This window comes from Sarcophilus harrisii, chromosome 2 (assembly GCF_902635505.1).
Source record: "Sarcophilus harrisii chromosome 2, mSarHar1.11, whole genome shotgun sequence".
In the NCBI taxonomy this organism is placed as follows: domain Eukaryota; kingdom Metazoa; phylum Chordata; class Mammalia; order Dasyuromorphia; family Dasyuridae; genus Sarcophilus; species Sarcophilus harrisii.
Genome location: NC_045427.1, coordinates 507,317,475 through 507,338,136, shown reverse-complemented (window position 1 = coordinate 507,338,136; position 20,662 = coordinate 507,317,475). Strand labels below are relative to the sequence as shown.

At 32.1% G+C, this 20,662-nt stretch overlaps 2 protein-coding genes across 8 annotated transcripts in view; one reads left to right on the top strand and one right to left on the bottom strand.

Moving 5' to 3' along the window:
- CCPG1 (cell cycle progression 1) overlaps positions 1 to 20,662 on the top strand; it is a 76,342-nt gene that overhangs the window by 43,647 nt on the left and 12,033 nt on the right. For 3 of the 5 annotated variants that reach the window (XM_031955237.1, XM_031955235.1, XM_031955236.1), the window contains exons 7-9: positions 10,016 to 10,134; positions 11,830 to 13,367; positions 16,405 to 18,069. In XM_031955237.1, coding sequence (XP_031811097.1) covers positions 10,016 to 10,134; positions 11,830 to 13,367; positions 16,405 to 16,594 — 1,847 coding nt within the window. In that variant the 3' untranslated portion in view covers positions 16,595 to 18,069. Of the gene's footprint in view, positions 1 to 10,015; positions 10,135 to 11,829; positions 13,368 to 13,899; positions 14,789 to 16,404; positions 18,070 to 20,662 lie in introns of those variants that run through there. The other 2 variants (XM_031955238.1, XM_031955239.1) reach the window with 2 other exon arrangements.
- PIGB (phosphatidylinositol glycan anchor biosynthesis class B) overlaps positions 8,442 to 20,662 on the bottom strand; it is a 33,677-nt gene continuing 21,456 nt past the window's right edge. Inside the window, exons 10-12 of one of the 3 annotated variants that reach the window (XM_023498645.2) lie at positions 20,333 to 20,546; positions 17,881 to 18,061; positions 8,442 to 8,758 (exon numbers count right to left, since the gene is read on the bottom strand). In XM_023498645.2, coding sequence (XP_023354413.2) covers positions 8,741 to 8,758; positions 17,881 to 18,061; positions 20,333 to 20,546 — 413 coding nt within the window. In that variant the 3' untranslated portion in view covers positions 8,442 to 8,740. Of the gene's footprint in view, positions 8,759 to 17,334; positions 17,542 to 17,880; positions 18,062 to 20,332; positions 20,547 to 20,662 lie in introns of those variants that run through there. The other 2 variants (XM_031955241.1, XM_031955242.1) reach the window with 2 other exon arrangements.

Sequence of the window (20,662 nt, the reverse complement as noted above, 5' to 3'; positions counted from 1 at the left end):
TATCTTTTATTCTGTTGCCTAAAGAATTTAATACCAGAAAATATCAAAATTAATGATTAACCCAGGTGGCACTAAATACCCATACATTGCATGGCCTTTGAGCATTTGGTAAAAAATTAAAAATACTTAGAAAGAAAAGGTACCTGTTCATTGAGAACTATTTCCCCATTATGAAAAAATATTATAAAATAGAATTTTAGTACTTAGAAATCACAAAGCATTCACACCTATGCATTTTCTTACTAATCTATTCAGATTAATTATAATAAGGTGTAGTAACTTACTTTTCTGTAATTATATCTTATTATCCTAAATTGCTTTTTTGGTGATGAGAGTATGAGGATGACTGTAATGTGATGTTATGAGTATAATGTAAAGAAATGAATGACTTAAAAAAAAAATACCAGAACTTATATAGCCAAATAAGTGAAGTAATTACTCCTAGGAGATTATATATGTATTCCAGTGCTGTTGCTATTGTTTTCTAAAGTTATCTTTAGAAACAGTTTGAGCATTCAGAAAACAAACAACACAACAGTGTTCACAACACAACACAAATTCAGTAATTTTAGTTTTATCATTGAGCCTAATGTGTGAGCCAGACAAATTATCCATGAGACTTTACCCTCAAAAGGGTAAACATTTGAATATTTTTTAGGAATGTTCTAAATAACATTCTTCAGGTTCTGCAGTTTCAAAGAAGGAATTACAAAAATATTTTTAGTCCAGTGACAATGTCATTGGAACAGAAAATATACCCTCAAGGATTAATTTGAAGGAAACATATTTGGACGTAGAAAGTTATAGTTTATTTAGGCACATCCATCCTACCCAAACTCTCTAATCTTATTGGTCTTAATGTAGATTATGTCCCCAAAATAAAATCTTTAAAATGGAAAAAAAAATAAGTACACTGAAAGTTAATGCTATGTATTAGTCCACATTTGAATTGTATACAGGCCACGTTGGTGGAAAGACTGTGTCTGTCTTAAGTTCCTAGCTTGTATTTTATTCCTATCTCGTATATTTAACATGGTCATAGGTGGTTTTATTCCATATTTAAACTTTTAATTTCTTTCCTCTCAGTTTTCACAGCTCTCCAAAAGGTTAATGATTACCTTTTAATCCAGTAAATTTAGCCCTTATCTTCCTTGATCATCATTAAAAGAAATATTTGTTATTACTGATTTGTCTCCTTTTTGATCATTTTTCTTCCCTTGGCTTGACTTCAGTGTTCTATGCTTTCCCTTCATCTTTTCCTATATTCTCACCTTTGTTCATGTTGTTTATTCTGTGTTTAATCATCACCTTTTAGATCTATATATCTGTCTCCAACCTATTTCCAGAACTAAAATCCATATTTCTAACTCTTTACAGTATAGCTCCATAAATCCATAAAATTTCATAAATAATACTGCAAGTAAAGTATTATCCTAGGTTAATGCAGAGACATAAAATATAAAATATAAAAAGGAAGCAGTCTTCAGTATCTTGGAGCTTATTGTCTGATACAGGTATAAGACACACATATTTGTCGTCTCTCATCCTTTCTACATGAATGACCAGTCTTCTTTTTCTATCATATATTTTCCTGATAGCAACTTTGAAAAACGAGAATTCAGAATGTTCATTTGTGATAGATACATTGCAGCCTCCTCATACCCACCAGACATCTTCTCTATTACTCTCTGAGTGATAGTAATTTTCGATTCTTTTGATACTGTCTTTATGTCTCAGTTATAAAATAAAACATATAGAATAATTCTAATAAAGAATGGGGAGAAAAATCACCGAGACATTTCACAGGGAAAGAATTACTTGGATGAGACTTTAAACAATAAGTTTAAATAGTAGAAATTTAAAAATGGAGGGAACAGCATTCTAGGTCTAAGGAACTTTGTGATTAAATTCACAACTATCCAAAAAATACAGGGCATATTTAGGAGTATGATCACAACATCATATATTTAGGGCTGGAAAGGACCTTGAAAGTCATAATTTGTTAGAATAGATAAGTGGTGGAAGGCAGAAGCAGGAGATGTTACAGATATAATTGGAAGTTTGGTAACCAGTTGTAAGAACCTGGGCTACTCTTTTGCCCTTAAAAATAACTGAAATCTTGTGAGAGTGCAGGGCTTAGTGGTTATTAAATATATTATGTCCAGAAAAGCTTGGTTCAAATCTTAACTCTGATACAAACTTCCCAGACTCTGGACAAGTCATTAACTTAACCAGTACTCTGGGGACTGATTACTGTAAGTTGCAGAGAAAATCCTGTTTTTTATTGGTAGAAGGGATTTCTTTATCTTAGAATTCTCTGTACAAATGAAATCACAGTCTCAGTCTCCATCCTTAATCATGTCCAATATAGCATTGTGGGGTTTCTAATGTGGAGTACTAAGTTAATGGCATTGATAGAACTATTGAATAAAAAAGATATACATTTCAGGCAAATCACAAGTTTGGCTTTTAAAGTATTCTGTTTAATGTATTGGTGGTGGTTCGTTACAGATAGAAATGCCCTATGGCTAGTTGGGAGATGTGTATGTTTAGCTCAGAACTAAAAATGCAGATTTGAGAATAAATAAAAGATCACTAAGATAATACATAGCACTTTTCATCTCTTTAATAAATACTGCAACCATTACTGCCTGCCTTTGCCTCTAATTGTACTATTTCTGTTAATGATGCCATTGTTCTCTCATTTACTTTTCATTTTTGACTCTTCCCTTGCCCTCGGCCTTTATCCTTCATGTCTAAGTCAATTGCTATATTTATGATTTTACTTTAAAACTTAACTGAATCGCTGAATCCCTTTTTCCTTTCCATTGAAACCATCTTAGTTCATTCTCTCATCTCTTCTCACACTGTTGTCATGGCCTGCCACGTGCTCTTCCAGTGTCCCATTTTTGCCCATTTCAATTGTCTCTTTCTCATCACTGACCAAGTCATCCTTCTAACTCCCAGCTTGTGACCAAGTTGTCTTTCCTAAAATGTTTTTTTACTAATTATGGTTCCATAGGCCTGTAGAGCATCTGTTGGTATTTAAAGCGCTTCAAAAGTTTGTTCCATTCTACTTTCAAATTTCATATACTGTTCCCCTTTAGGATTGATGATCTAGTCCTCTGAACTTTTGCCATGTTTACTATTCCTATTGTGCTTTGTGTTTGTTCCCATATCTTTTGCTTTTGTTTATACCCATTTCTTGGAAGGGATTCTTCTCAGTTACTTTTGTTGGAATATTCCCCTTTTTAAAGACCCAATTCAAGAGCAATCTCATGATCAAGTCTTCCTTTCTTCCTGTTCTTCCCCATCTTCCCACTTGAAAGCAATTTCTTCTCAAAATTTCTTCTAACATTTTGCCCTTGACTTAAACAATTCTTTGCTCTTGGCACTTATATTCTGCTTGGTATATTGTGGATGTGTTTTGTCATAATTAATTTGTAATATTCTTTGGGGTCTATTTCAGATTTCTTCTTAGCTCTACTGCCTAATATAATATTCTATACCTAGTGCTTAATAAAAATTTGTGTAGTTAAATTTTATGTGGTTGTTAATATATTTAAAATAAAAAAATGAATTTAAGTAGATCTTTGGTGTTACAGAATGTACTTCTAGGTCATAATAACAAACATCATTATACAAACAAAGCACAAGAATTACGTTGTTAATGTAAAATTGAAAGTGATGGTTAAGCAAGCTTTTTATTGTATTGGAGGCTGATATTTAAAATGTAACTAGGGGAATTATTAAAGATTTAGAAAAAAGTTCCTTATGAAGTAGTCACTTTTGTTATTTTGTCTTTGCTTATTAGATGAATTTATGTATTTTAAAGAATCAGGTGAAGTTGTTTTATGGTATTATTGGTGATTAGATCATCTTGCCACAGACATTGGTTTTTCAAATAGCAGGTTTTATTATTTACTGTGTGCTTAGTACTATCCTAGGTACCACTGAGGTAATGAATAAATAAGTATAAAATATGGTCCCTCTTTTCAGAGACCTACTATCTTTTTGGAGAGAGAACACTTAATCTTCTTGTATTATTCACTATTTCATGAATAAGTTTTGAATTGTGTTGTAATCAGTATAAGTTTACCATACAAGTTCTTAAGAGTCTAGAATCGTCAGGGAAAGGTTTGTGAAAGTAGAAGTGGATCTGATTCTTGAAGGATAAGTACATTTTAGATAGAGGAGTGAGTTGATATCATTTTAGGAATGTAAACAAAAGGATGAAGGTGATTATTTCATATTTGTGGGAACTGTGAGGAAACAGTTCAAAGTAGGGCAGGAAGGACAGTAGTGAGAGGTAAGGTTGAATCAGTGAAATTGGGCTAGAGTAGGGAATTTTGAGAGAAGAAGATTTTAAATCTGATTTGATATGAAATAAGGAGAATTAAAAATTTCTGCAGCAGGGGGAGTAACAATTGTTTTTAAAACCATTAGTGCCTCATAGGATAGGAAATAGGTTCAGAAGAACCTATTAGGTATCAAGAAAGTGGCCATATAGGATGCTAGTAGCGTCATAAATAATAAAGTGAGGAAAACCTCATCTATGGTTGAAACAATAGAAATGGAGAAGAAAGGGTTAAATATTAAAAACACTTTAAAAGAAAAAAATTTCAATTACTTTTGGTTGTTGGCTGATAATTAGAAAGGCTATGGATGATAGAGAAAAGATGATTCGAGTGAATGATGATTCTATAGATAGAGACAAGAGATACTGGTAGTAGTGTTGGGAGAGAGGTTGGGGGGGCTGAGTACTGAGATCAAGTTGGAATATTTTGAATTGTAGGTGGCAGTGAGATATCTCAGTGAAAATGCATAATATATTTGTAGAAACAGTTTTAAAGTTTGATGAAAAATTGTTTTGAAGTAGTCATAGAAGTGATCATGAAAGCCATGAGAATAGTTTATATCTATATACATGAAATATATGTATGAGAGAACAGGAGGTAAAGCACACAGGCAGATAGCAAAGGAGTGAAGAGAAAAAGAAAAACAAAATAGAATTTAGTTTTAAGTTCTGGTGAGGCTCATATTAACCCAGTTTCACCTCTCTAATAATCAGTAGTGTCTGTGAACCCATTTGAGTTTTTCTTTTGGCAAAGATTCTAGAGTAGTTTGCTATTTCCTTCTCCAGCTCATTTTATATAAGAGTAAATAGGCTAAGTGATTTGCCCAGAGTTATACAACTATTAAATGTGTGAGACTGGATTTGAACTCAAAAAGATGAGTCTTCCTGAATTCAAGTTCCCCAGCTAGATGGCTCAGTGGATAGAATGCTAGGCCTGGAGTCAGAAGACCTGAGTTCAAAACATGGAAAATTTTGAAATGTCAAAGAGAGTTTGTTGATGCCTGCTTTGAGATCAGGAGAGAGAATAGTAGTATTTTTATAAATATGGGAATAAATGAGACTATAGAGAGAGCAAAGGGGAGGATCCAAGAGAGAGCGTTTGGGTACACTTGTAGTTAGTGGGCATAGGATGACTAATAAACCAGCAAAATAAGCAGGTACTTTGGTCAGAACAATAGGAAGTAGAACCAAGAGAGAACATTGTCCTACAAAACCAGAGAATAAAGAGTATACAACAGAAGGAAGAGTGCTTGGGTAGTGTTAATTAAGTACATAAATATAGAGGATAAGAATTGAGAAAAGGTTATTTTGTTTGGTAATTAAATCATTGGGAATTTAGGATTAGAGTTTGAATGATGAAGCCAGAAGCCAGATTGCCAAAGGTTAAGAAAAGTAAGATAAAAGGAAGGAAAGGTGCTGACTGATTATAGGTGCTTTTCTAACAGGATTTGCCTGAGAGAAGGAAGAGAAATAGAAAATGATAAATGGAAGGAATATGCAACCTTAGTAAAGCCTTATTTTTTTTAAAGGACGGGAGACTTGGGATTTCCTGCAGACAAAAAGAAAGGAAGCAGTAGACAGGGAAAGATTTTAGATTAGATAGAGGTAGAATTGTAGTGGGGAAGACAGTTTTCTGTAGAAAATAGGAGGGGTTGGAGATCAAGGATACATGGAATTATTTTTGAAATGTGTAGTTTTTTATGATGGAAATTTTGATTATTATTGTCTTGTGTCCAAGGTAGCCCTTTACCATAAATTGTTTTTTAAGACATGAGGTCTGAATACTAATGCGAAGTGGTACTATTTCAGGTCAGGAGAACTTGTAAGTTCTCAGTTTGGAAGCTTGTGATTAGTCCATTGGTTGACATGGATTAGAGTTAACAGACATTAAACAATCACAGATTCATTGGCACATCATAGATTAGTCTTAACCACATCTCATTAGGCAGTACTAGAAGCAACTGGAAATTGGGATGGAGTTATAACATGATACCACTTTAAACAAAATATTCTGTAGGGAATGTGAAATTGTTTTTATCATTTTTTCTTCAATTTTCTCTACAAGCTGAGCCTGGTGACATAGGTTTTATTGAATTAAGTTTCTACAAATATAGTACTGCAGCTGAGAAGTTGTAGTATATATGTACAAATATGTATGTTAATTAGCTTTGGTATTCTAAAAATGTAGTTACCATGAAGCACTTTCTCACTAGTTTGTTATGAGTTTTAATTTTACTCTTTTCCAGAATTTGGTTTAGTTAGATTATAAGACACTTTCAGGTAGCAAGTCTGACTAGACAAAGTATGAAAAGAAATATTTTATTCATAGCTACTAAAATTCACAAAGATTGTTTCTATATTTTCTTGGCTAGTGTCTGACATTAGTTTTTATCAGATAAAATCAAATCAATTGATTCTACAAAGTTTAACCTAAATTATCCTGTACTCAAGTATTCTGCTGTACAGTAAGAAGACTATTGAAATGATCCCTTATTATTCTTATTAAGGAGGATTAAATTTGACAAATTTAACAAACAAATTTAACTTCTATATGTAATACAGGACACTAAAGGAAGGAAAGAACTTAATAAACATTAAGTGCCAACAACACAGTATATGCTTTACAAACATTTCAGTGCAGAGACAAATACAAGTTCCCTTAAGTTCACTGAAGTGGAAGCATTCTTAGAGATCATCCTGCAGCATTTTAGATAAGAAAATTGAAATCTCAGAGACTGGCCCAAGATTACACAGGTGTTAAGTAGCAAAGCCAAATGTTGTCCTTCTGACTCCAGACATGAATTAAAATTTTTTTCTTTTTGTTTTTTGATATAAGTTGCCTCCCCTTACTCCAGTTCTTAAGAAATAATAATAATGACTTCTTTCATTATTTTTTTAAAACAAGAATTGGCGTGATGTAATTGAAAGGATACTTGACTATAGGTCAATATGCTTAGGTTTTACATCTATGTGAAGTGTATAATATGTGCTTTATGAAGAGCATATGTAATTTCATTTCTCTGGTCCTGTGTTCTCCCATCTCAAATGACAGGCTGGTTGATTTACCTCATGTTCAGCTTCAATTTTAAGTAAATGTATATTGTTACAATATAAACTATGAGGTTTCCCCTTCATTATGGGACAAAATGTAAAAAGGATGGAAATTGTTTCTAAGCAAAATTGATACATTTTGGGGGGAGGAATAAAGGATATCAGAAGGAAAAAGAATTATAATAAATAGGTGAACATATTAGCTGTTCCTGGACTGGAAAAAGTAAATGAAAAATATACACATATCACTTATTCTTAAATAAGTCAGGGGGTGTCTTCTAACATCTCAAACAATGTTAAACTTTTTACATGACATTAATATGTCTATTTTCTGGCATTTTTATTTAGGTCCTTTACTAGGATATATCAGAATTTTTTTGCTTTTCTCTGTTACTTTATTTTATTATTCTCCCCTCTATCCCTCGAAAAAATAAGAAAAATATTAATGAAAATAGAAGTCAATTTACTGATACAATATGTTGTTGCTTCTTGCAAAAGCTACCTGTTTGGTGATAATTGCATCTTGTAAAATTTAGAAGACTAAAAATGAGTTGTTTACCAAATGCATTTCTTAATCTTAATTTCTTAATTGTGTTTGTTTTTTTTTTTTTTTTTGTCTGTGTGCATGAAGCATGTAGCAGCATGTGGGTAGCATGAATGTTTGATTAGTTTTCCTAGTGTAATTTAAAGTAGATAACAGTTTCTATTTAGTTCTTTTGAGAGGACAGTAAAGTTGTGGCTTTCCTAAGAGTTCCCTAAAACTCTGCTTGCATGGGTCCCTGCCAGAATTAGCTTTAAGAGTAGAATTGTGATAAGATTTGGTAGCTTTTTCCTTTCATATTTTTGGGCTGCATCCATAAACATATGCAGTATGAAAAGTAGAATTGAAAATTGTTACATTTCCATTTCTGTTCATGGTTTATATTGCTAATAGATAACAGGCATACCTTAGAGATATTGCTGGTTTTGTTCCAGACTGCCATGATAAAGCAAATATCAATAATAAAGTGAATCACATGAATTTTGTTTCCCATTGTATATAAAATATTATAATACACTAAGCTGTAGTCTACTAAGTGTGCAGTAATATATCTAAAAAGTGTACATACCTTAATTTAAAAAGAGATTATTGCTAAAAAGTGCTAACTATCATTTGAGCCTTCAGCAGATCATTTTTGCTGGTGGATGGTCTTGCCTCCATATTGATGGTTCCTGACTGATCTGGATGATATAATACAACAATGAAATTTGCTGCATCCATTCACTCTTTCTATTGCTTGAAGCTGTAGAGGCCATTGTAGGATTATTACTTGGCCTAAATATTGTTGTTTCTCAGGGAATAGGGAATAGCTGGAGAAAAGGGAGAGATACAGAGAACTGGCTAGTTAGGAGAACATTTAGAACACATACATTAATTGATTGTTTGCTGTCTTAACATTGGCTCAGCTTGTGGTACCTCAAAATAATTACAACAATAATTTCAAAATTTATTCATCACAGATTACCATAACATATATTAATAAGGAAATAGTTTGAAATATTGAGAAGTTTAACAAAATAATGACACAGAGATGCGATGTGAATACATATTGGAAAATGGTGCTGATAGATTTGCTCAGTGCAGGATTACCACAAGCCTTCAGTTTATAAAAAACACATTATCCAAAAAGTGTGCAATAAAGGTGCAATAAAACTAAGGTATGCTTGTACAAGACTGAACTCTGTGGGCCTCATTTTCTGCCTGTGTAAAAGAGGGCAATGACGCTTCTTCATGGAGGTTTTAAAAAACAAAAACATTACAAAATGAAACTCTCCTAGTTGTTCAGAGTTTTTCTTTAGTTTTGTTGTCATAAAAAAATTAATTAAACCTCATCTCTTATGTTGGTGCACATGGAAAGTTAATGACATTTAACTTAGCTGTTTCTCATTAACTTTAATCAATATTTAGTCCTTCATAAATCTCATTTATCCAGATGCCAGGCAGATCACGAAGTACTGCCTTCTGACATAAACGTTTTTAAAAATTCTTTATGAATTTTCAGCATATTCAAAACTGATGAAAAATATTGTGTTTGACATCATCTTTGTTGATAGTTTAAATATATTTAAAATTTAACATGCTAATAACAAAACCTTCCTGTGTTCCCTACTCAATACACAAATAATAAACAGTTTTATTTCATTGATTTCCTCCCCTTTTTTTGTAGTCGCTACCCACAGACTACAAATAGCTCTCTTGCAACAATAAAAAGTCAAGCAAAATCAGAACCACAAAACATTATTCATGTCTGCACATGTACTGATACAATAGAGTTCCTAGTGATTATGAAGTATTAAAATCCTCCAGTATCCTAATCAGATGTCAAATTATGTGCAGCATACTTTTAATAATTATTATATTATAATTCTTTAGAAAATTGTGAATTAAAGGATCATTAGTATTTAGTTTGCTATTATATCAAATTTCTTCCTGAGTCTGGATAAATAGGATTTTACTGTCTTTTGGGTAAAATATTTGAATTTTGAAATGAAAAAAAAAATGAAAGTATGAATTATAAAGTTGTGTGACTTATTTTGTAAAGAAGAATTTAATAAATATTGTTTTAGGTACTATTCAGATTCAGAAACGTCAAGAACTAGTCAGAAAGATACATGCTGAAGAATTGAATGGAATGAAGGATTATCTTTACCAGTGTCAGCAGGAACAAGGTTCTTCTGGTGATAAGGTGGGTATTAATATTACTCTTTTTTATTTTTTTTAAAGATATGCATATGCTACATAAAAACTTAAAGTTAGAGCATTTGCAAATAGGATAGGACTGGCATAAAAAATTTATAAAAACAAAATTCAATTGATATCATCATTATACAGCTATATAATTAGTTAAATACTCTGTTGGCTAATGAACATATACTGTAAAATGTTTCAATTGTCTACATAAAACTAGGGCAGTTCCTACAACTTTGTTATAACTATTTGGCTAACTCAGGAGTCTTTAATAACTTATCTGGTACTAGTAATTATTTTATTTTCTTAATACCACTGAATACTTGGTAATTTGTATTTTCTTTCTCTTGAAGTGATTCATTGGCTAAAAATATACTTATTCAGTTAAACTATGTTACAACTAATAAATCCTCCACTACAGTTTTATTTTAATCCCCCTTTATGGTATAGAGGGGACCTATGCTTCCTTAAGGCTGAATCAGCAGAGTACCTTGAAGACACTTAACGGTTTCAGAATGGCAGGTGAAAAGGGAGAACATTTCAGGCATGAATTCATATAAAGTGAATTAAGTAGGGAGAACTTTCTAAGTTATTTCTGAAGTTCTGAAGGTATGATAGCTGGATAAGTTAGATATATAGAAAATAATGCTGCCATACTTCGTGAAGTTTATGAATCCAATTCTTCATCAAAATGCACTTTTTCTGAAGGACGTTTGCTAGTGTTTTTTATATATATATATATATATATATATATTTTTTTTTTTTTTACCCACTTGGCCTACATTTAGTAGCTCATTAGACAGAACTTTTTTTACAGCTACTCCCCCCAAGTTTTCTTTTAATTAGACCTTCTTGTGGCTAAAGATAAGTCTTTGGTTCTTCCAAGTTCTCATAACAAAGATGTGAGATTCTTGTCTGTAGCATCTTCTTGCCTTGGAAAGCTTCTCTTGGTTATGTGGCAAGCTACTTAAGGTGTTCCTCAAGCAGAAACACTTTCTTTCCTAAAGGGGAGTTAACTGGTTAGACGGACTTTATTTCTAGATACCAATACACAGTAGCCTGCTGTGCCTATGCTGTCCTGTCAGCATTTGAGAATTTCTTCCTTTGTCATTTTTAATGTTAAAGGAATCTGGTAGTAGTAGAGCAACACCAGCAGAAGTCTGAGAAATTGACATTGCTGACATCCAGTTTTACATGTTATAACATCAACAAGGAGGTAGGGTTATTTCTGGGCATTTGACCTACCTTTTTTTTTTCTTTTTTCCCATTGTCTTTACACACATCCCTATCTTATCCTCCTTAAATGCAAAATTAAGTGAGAAAAGTTAGTAATGATAAGGTTTCTCTATCAATATAATACATTTAAATGTTAGAAGCTGGAATATATCCTGCCAATTCATTTCATTTGGGGTAGGTGTAATGGTGATAGTTTTGGAGAGCTTTCTTTAGTAATAAACCAATAAATGATTTGTATTCTACTAATCAGTAGAAGGATTACTCATTAGGTATATCTAGGCTTATATTGCAATTTTCTTATGTTGTACAGCATGTGGTAAATGTAAAACACTGCTTAGAGATATTTTTCTGTATAATGCTCACTGCATACAGAGATAATAAAGATAAAGTTCATATTATTAGATAAACCACACTGAAGTCTTTTTTTTTTTTTTTTACTTTTTTTTTTAAATGTTAGTCGCTTAAAGAAAATCTTGCATCATGTTTGAAGCTTACTGAGGTAGAGAAGATAGCCTTTGAAACACAGAAGAAAAGCCTTGCTACAGAAAACCAGCATTTAAGAATGTCTCTGGAGAAGGAAGAAAAAGCTTTGTCGTCCTTACAGGAAGAGTTAAGGAAACTTAGGGAACAAATTCGGAATTTAGAAGATAAAGAAACAAGTACTGAATTGATAGTTTCTGAAAACCAAAAACTTAAACAGCATTTGGAAGAGGAAAAGCAGAAGACTAATAGCTTTCTCAGTCAGAAAGAGACCCTCTTGGCAGAAGCACAGATGCTAAGGAAGGAACTAGAAAAAGAACGACAAACGACCATTGCCTTAAGGGAAGAACTGGACCTTTTAAGCAGTCAGCAATCAGCAGGTGATGCAGACTCTCCCAATTCTTTGACTGAAAATAAAGAAATAGAAATTTTACGAGGAAGACTAACAGAATTGGAATGGAAACTAAACTTTGAACAACAACGATCTGATTTATGGGAGAGATTATATGTTGAAGCAAAAGATCAAAGTGGAAGACAAGAAAACAGTGAAAAAAATAAAGGTAGCAAGGGAACTAACAAGGCTAAGAAGTCTAAAGAGACCTTGTTTGGTTCAGTTAAAGAAACTTTTGATGCCATGAAGAATTCAACAAAGGAGTTTGTAAGGCACCATAAAGAAAAGATTAAACAGGCTAAAGAAGCTGTTAAGGAAAATCTGAAAAAATTTTCAGATTCTGTTAAGTCTACCTTCAGCCATTTCAAAGATACCACCAAAAATATTTTTGATGAAAAGGGGAATAAAAAATTTGGAGATAAAAGAGATGAAGCAACTAAAAAAGCAAAAACTGTTTATCGTGAATATTTGCATCCGCAACCTAGACCACATTCCAAAAACACACATCATAAAAGCCCCACCATGGCAAGATCAGGAAGAAAACAAAAGTCAGTTCAGTTTGAAACATTTGGGAAGAACACAAATTCCCCGAAGTGCAGCATGAGTCAAGATTCAGCAAGAAATTACCACTTTTTAAAAAACCCTTCTGATTTTCTTGAATGTGGACATCAGGAAAAACCACCAGTTCAGTTTGAAACACTTGGTAAACACACAAATCAGAAAGGCACTACTGATAAAGACTGTGTGAAAAATTATCACCGTCTAACAAAAGGCTGTTCGGGGGTTTTTGAATGTGCTCATCAGGAATCTATTAGCCTTTTCAACAGAGTATTAGACCCTGTAAGAATAGATGAATTTTATCAGTTAATGCAAAGATATGTGCAGCAAGAAGTAAGTGACTTCCATCATTGGGGAGAATTACAGCAATTCATCAATAAGTTTTTCCATAACAGTGTCTTTATTCATGATCAGATGTTGTTCACTGACTTTGTTAATGATGTTAAAGATTATCTTGAAGACATGAAGGAATATCAAGTAGATAATCATGGAGTGTTTGAGGATTTGGATGACTATATATATAGACATTTCTTTGGTGACACATTTTATCCTCAGTATGGACCCAGGTTGGTTTCTATAGTATCATATGATTGGAATAGTTTTTAAATATTATAGTTACAGATTATAAAAGAAGTTTTTTGGATACAACTGAAACTAGCAAGGTGTTGTTTTTTTTTTTTTTTTTACTAGATGGAAATCTTCCTAGTTAGTTCCAGATTGAATTATGGATATACACACACAAAATTTATCATGAAAAAAAATTTATCAAAAATGTAGAATCTTTATTTTTCTCCCTTTCCCTAATATATAAATGAAATTTTATTAGCATATTTCTAAGTCTTTTAAAACCATTCTGAAACTTAATTTTATATGTAAAAATGGTATTTTGAACATACTTATTTTGATTATAAAAATCCCAAGTTTAAAAAGATAGTTTATGGAAATCTGCCCCTAGTTTTTTAGTCACACTATATATATATATATTATGATGCTTCCCTTGTCTTTTGTCAAAACAGTAACATTTTTCTGCTTTTCATTTCCATTGGTAAAAATATACATTCTTCACTGAAAACCCTTGATTTTGGATACATATATTAGAGTGACAACTGAATAAGAGGATACAGATGGTTCAAGTTTCTCATCCCAAAAGGAGAAGCTGCCAGACAGGTTTTCAACAGTATCCTTTCTGTTTCTGTTTCTGCACATAAGTATTTTGGAAATGAAAAATGGAAAGATTTTGAGACCTGCCAGATGAAGCCTAAATAATAGAGATCTTTTCTTTTCTGTGTATATTTCTTGCAGTGTGGCTTCTTTTTGGTAATAGTTTCCCTTAAGTAACCCAGTATTTTTAGGTTGACTTTGTAATTGATGATATTCGTGATTAAGCATCATCCCATGATTATTTTACATTTCTTAACCATAATACTCATGTGATTAAAATAGGAATTTCAAGGGATACCTGCTATTTCAACGAAATGACTAATCTCAATTTAAGTTAATGTTTCTATAGTCATTTTTAGTTCAGTGATTTTATTGTTCAAGGTTACACATACATATAGAAAGGCACTGAGAATTTTGCATAATTATAGTAGACTGGATCATGTAATTAATGATGAAGACAGGGTTTGCTAAATATATTAATTATGTAAAGGAGACTTCAATAACTGTTTAATGGAGAGCTTAAAACTTTTTTAAGAGCTGCCTTGAATACGTTAAAAGCAAATGATTAGATATAAACAGCTGATATACTAATTATGTCATTCTAATCTATTAAAAAAGATTTCCCTCAGGAATTCTTAAGAGATAGCACTTTGCCTTCTTCCAGTCTTTATATTGTCAATAAATAGTTATAGACATCTTCTGTATCCCTAGCACCTTAAGTTACACCAGAATACATGATTCTATATCATAGAGCTCTTAAGGGGAAGGAATATATATTTATTACATGCCTACTGTGTATCAGGCACTGTGCTTAAACTCTTTACAAATATTTCTTTTGATCCTCACAACAGCCTTGGGAAGGTAGGTGCTATTTATTATCTCCATTTTATAATTGAGGAGACTGAGGCAGATAGAGGCTAAGTGACTTGCCAAGGATCATACAAATAGATAGCCGTATGAGACTGAATTTGAACTTGGGTCTCCTTGACCTTAAATCTGGCAATATATCTGCTGCACCACCTAGCTCTTAATTGTATTAAATTGGGAAGTCAGCACTATTATTATCCTCATTATATAAATGAAGAAACTTGCCTTGCTCAGGGTTACACACTTAGTAAGTGGCAAAATTTAAACTTGGATCTTGCAGAGACCAGGCCCAGTGCTTCACTGGTACCATCCAACTTTTTTTTTTTTTTTTTTTAATTTTTATTTTACTATCCAACTTTTAATCTAATTGGGAGACTAAAAGACATATATAAATGTGATTTATGATGATTTATTACATCTTTAGAATGTGTACTACAGAAATATTCAGATAAAGGAGAAAATCTATTTAGATTTTAAGAAAAGCTACAGAAGAAGTAGAACTTGTACTTAAAGGAGTAGGAGAGAAAAGACAAAGTTGGGGGTAAAACAAGCAGTTCATATTAGTGTGTTAACATGATGGTATATGAAGGTTCATGATAGAAAGCTGTGGTAGAGAAGTTTGGTTAGGTAAGTATCAGTCATTATTGAGCCTTGGCAAATGACAGGCTGAGAATCTTGGACTTGCTCCACTAAGGAGCAAATTCTTAAAGTAGGAACATGGTGAGAAGTTTATTTTGTGAAAAAATTGTTCTAATTATTGGAAAGAATGGCTCACAGTGAGTGATTTTGAGGCAGGTGGAAAAGTTTTTGGGCTATAGTAATCTGGGAACAAAATATTCTTCCCACTGATAAAATTGTAATTCTTTTAATATTAGTAAAGTTTTAATAAACTTTAATGTATGTTTTTTAGATTTCAGCTCTTTAAAAAAAAATATTTTTTACATCACTACATAGCCCTTCAATATATCTTTCCCCTTTGATAACCAGTGAAATAGCTCCATTTAACAAAGAATATGGAGAAGGGGAAATAATTCAGCAAAACTTATACCTCATCCTAATTTATCTATAGATGTAATATTTTGTTCCTGTATTTCTTCACCTCTTTAAAAGAGGAAGCTGCATTTTCTCATTTCTCTTTTTAAGGTCAACTGTGGTCATTTATTGAAGATTTTTAACTAGGATTTTTCTCCTTTTATTTTTTTCTGAAATCCTCATTTAAGCCAAGAAGTTATAAATGCTTTTAAAAAAAATTACCTTTTTTAATTAGATAGCTTTTCTCTTTCTAATCATTCATATAGAGTTCATGCTGTAGAGATTCTGATGAGTTTTTATAGGGAGGGGACAAAAAGTCTAAAAGAATGCTATTAAAAAATATTCAAGAAGAAATACACTTAATGTACTGTAAAATTGGGTATTTCAGGATTTTTTTTAAGAGAAAGTAAGACATTGATTGACTTTAATAACCTTTTTCAGAGGGTTGTTTAAAATTTAACGGAGAAAAGTCTTTATTTTCTTACCCTAATTTTAAAGGAACTTTTTTCTAACATAGAAAAAAAATGTGTTTACTGCTTTCAGTCGCCCTGATAAAAAGCATCGTATGGTTAATATTGAAAACTCCAGGCATCGAAAACAAGAGCAGAAGTACCCTCAGCCACAGCATTATAAGAGGGAAGGTAAATGGCATAAACATGGTCGAAGTAATGGAAGACACACGGCAAATCTTGAAATAGAGTTGGGGCAGTTACCTTTTGACCCAAAATATTGAACATGATTAAGTAAATTAGATGTGGATGTTCTCTATTCTGTTCAGTATTGAAAACTAAAACTGAAGTTACAAAGAAGTCAATGTCTTTCATCTCTAATTATCAGTTTGGTGAATTTTAACATTGTTAACTCAAAAGCATCCATAAAAGCTTACTAACTTGCATTTTCTTTGTAGTTTAGCTCTGCTGAATACTTTTTGGCAATGGAAATAAGTTTGGTTGTAGTTTTACCATTAGAGAAGCCAGGCATGCAATAGGTTTTGTGCATGAAATGAAGTTTCCTTTCGTTTTAAGGTAAGACAAGCTCAAGTCATATATGACAAAGTATAATTAACACTGATATTTGTTAAATCTGATATTGAGCTGCCTCGGAAAAAATACATTGTGATGGAATTTCATCTCTGTTAATGTTTTATAAACTTGCTTCTTGTCTTTTCTTTGGGTTTAAAAGCCCATTGACTTGTGAAGAATTTGCTGCCTTCTTAACGAGCTTGCTGACTTGTTCATTTGTGAAATTTCTTGCACACATGAATATTGTGGAAGGAAAAAATAAAACTACACCATGGGGAAAAAAGGTCTTTATTGACAATGTAGCATTGTTAAGTATGTGGTTTAACTGTTGTTCTAAGAAAATGTCTTTGATTATTCCCTCATCAAAAGAGAGATCATATAGTGTCAGTTGGCAAGAGTGGCTCATATTGTTTGTTGCTTACTATTTCTATAAAACTTGTCCAATTTTTTAAAGAATCCAAAAGTTTCAATATTTTCACAAGTAAATGCAATTCTTCAAGAAAGATATAGTATGTTTTGAAATCTCATTTTAAGCTTTTAAATTTTACTTCTTTTCATAAATATATATATGGCTTCCAGTTCGGCCCTCGGGCAAGTGAGTGTGGAAGATAACAGCAGTTCTCTTGTAGCCATGTGTACTTAGAAAGGTCTTTATTTCCTATAAATGTACAATTTTAAAAAAAGTTACTTTAAGTATAGGATCACATTTTAATTGAAGATTTCTAAAGAAATTTATTTTAGTTGCTTAGTTATATTAATCTGGTTTATTTTTTTTAACAACTTGTAAATTATAATAACCAAGTTAGCTAATCAATTGATTTGATAAAAAAAATGAAATTCCAAGGATTTGAATTGGATTACTGTTAAGAAGGGGGAAAAACCAAATTAAAGCAATTTGGATGAGGTATGACAGCATTTTAAATACCACCTATATCAGTGGAAGTTTGAGACAAATATAACTTGGAAGTTTCCAAAAGTTATCTTATCTTTTACTTACCTCTTCTAAAACACTGAAGATGATTAAGTGAGTAGGCAATAATGTATTATTGGAAAACTCTTGATTTAGCCAACTTAATGGATTTAAGTAAAATTTATCTGCTTCATCAAGATAATTCTCTTTTCCATTCAAGTCTGGGGGACACTGAAGAAATCTCATCGGAAGTGGACAATGTACATGGCTGTGGGGGAAAAAATTTCAAAGGATTAAAAAAAAGAGAACATTAAAATTGTCCAAAAGCTAAGGTTCTTTCATAGTATATATGGTATAATCAAACCGGGGTTCTAAGCTTGGGAGAGAAAGCCTAGAATGAGTCTGGTATTGTTTGTAAACAAAACAACATATGCCTAAATTTGTAGTTATAAATGACAAGGGTTCTCCTCCTCCTTTTATTCTCCCCCTTGGTTTCTTTTCAAGCAAATATTAGGTTGAATTTAATGCAAATTGAAACAAACCTTTGATAGAAGAACTAACCTAATTGATGGGCAGTTTAGCAACAATAAAAAATTCTTTAGCATATAAAAAAATTATCCCAGTCATGCAATTTAAGGTGGAGTTAAACAACCTGCATTTCTTAAATTGTGAAAGTAAAAATTAAAACCTCATTTTCTCATTGAGTTAAAATACCCTAACTAGTAATTCCTACCACAGGCTTCCTTGTCATGTAAGCCATGAAGTTTTTTTTTATTTGCTTGAAAATTTCTGTAATACTAAGTCATTACTCACATTGACTTTTATAATTTGAGAGATCTCCTTCCTGTAATTCCTGCCTTATGAGAGAAAGGGGAAACAATTCAACAGACATTTGCAAAGCAATGTGAGGAAATGGGAAGTCATTTTAACATCGATTATACTTGATGCTATAGGAGTGAATCAGATTGCTAAAGGATAGTAAATAGGAGAGGGCTAAAGATAAAGCCTCAAAAGATGCCTGTATCTTTTGGAAAGAAGATGAACCAGAGAAGAAGACTAAAAGATTAAGAAAAGACAAAAATAGTAAGAAAAGTGAAGACTGAATAAAGAAGAGAGTTAGTTGGCAATTAAATTTGTAGAGTGGTAGGGACATAGAGGTAGTATTCCTTAAACATTTAGGGTACGAACAGTAAATGTATAACAGATGGAACGTCAAGGAGAATTTTTTGGTTTTGTTTTTTAGTTAGAAGGAAACCTGAGTATGTTAGAAGGGAAGAGCTTTGTAGGGGAAAAGAGATTTAAATGAGGGGAGAGAATTGGCTCAAGGGCACCATTGGAGAAGTCTTGGCAAAAAGAAGTCACTTCATTTTCAACCTAAGGAAAACAGTAAAAGGAGAATTTTTGAGGTGATGTGGGAAGGACTTGCCATACATGGTCTTGTCTATTAAGAACTTGGAATTGGAAGTAGAGTTGGTAGAATAAGGAGAATTACCCTTGTAATTAATAGTATGGAATCCTTAAAAGATGTTTGGATTATTATCCTGCAATAGTGGGTAGCTGAGCTCAGATTGAATTAATTTTGGTGGAGCCAGCTAACAAATCATTTAGCCTTTGGGGATAATAATAATAGCACTCACTTCACAAGGTAATTGTGAGTATCAAATGAGATTAATATATGTAAGTTACTTTGAAAAACCTAGATATGCATATTTTAGCTATTATTCACAATAATTGTTATTTGTGCTTAAAGTGGCTTAGAGTTAGGGATTTACATGAGGAGGAAGAACTAGAGGGCAAATGTTTTGAAAAATATTAACCATACTGAAATGGATGAATTGTGGTCAGAAATATGAAGGTAAAGAAGTAAAGCCAGAAAAGGGATTGATGGACTGGGAGAAGAGAGAAGGATCAAGCAAATGGAAGTCAAGATGAGGGCAAAAGTCAGGCTTTAGATGTAAGGTAATTGGAAAGATGAAAAGAACAAGAGATTGTAAACTGGGGATAATTTCAGAATTCTAAATTAAAAGACGGTAATTTTCAAAAGTTGGTGAGAGGTCCATAAGATAGAAAGGCATGTGAGTTAAATTAACCAGTAGTTTGAATTTCAGGGAAGATATATTTCTCATGTTCTATGGAGACTGAGACACCAGTGTTTCTCCAAAACTGGGTTATTAAAGAATGGTTTCTGTTAAGACAGGTGAACTGCATCAGTGTATCTTAGGTGGTTAAACTTCTTGAATGAATGAGCTATTTTATTTTTGTATTTCATATCATATTCTAGAGTTTATTATTCTTTGGTTAAATTACGTTAAATCTTTAAGAAAAATTATTTTAAAACAAGTTAACAATATTAGATCTTAAATGCCTTATTCTTCGACAGAGTTTGAATTATTTTTTATGTTAGGGGTCAATACTAATATATTTAAATAAATATTTTAAGTTGATCTTAAAAAATGATTTGTCATCAGTTAATTCATATCGAGGGACTTAAAAAAAAACACATTTAAAAACACTGCCATTACTGAATTAATTTAGTTACCTGTAATAAGGAGTAGAATGGCAAGGCATCATTACAAAGACAGAGGCTGAAGACTGATTAGGGGAATCATCACAGAGTTCTTGAATGTGAGTCATAACATCAAGAGAACCACGTTGATGAATCAAACCAGTATAGAGGGCTAGCATCACATTTGATAAAAACAGAAAACTGAGTGCTGGTTTCTTCCACGTTTTCAAGTGATTTAAAGAATGTCCTAGAAAAAATATACAAAATGAGTCCAAATTACTAACAATATTTAAGGGGATTTTTTTGTGTAAACTTGTGACAGTAACTAATAATGTTAATTTACTGAGGATTTCATGGTTTAAT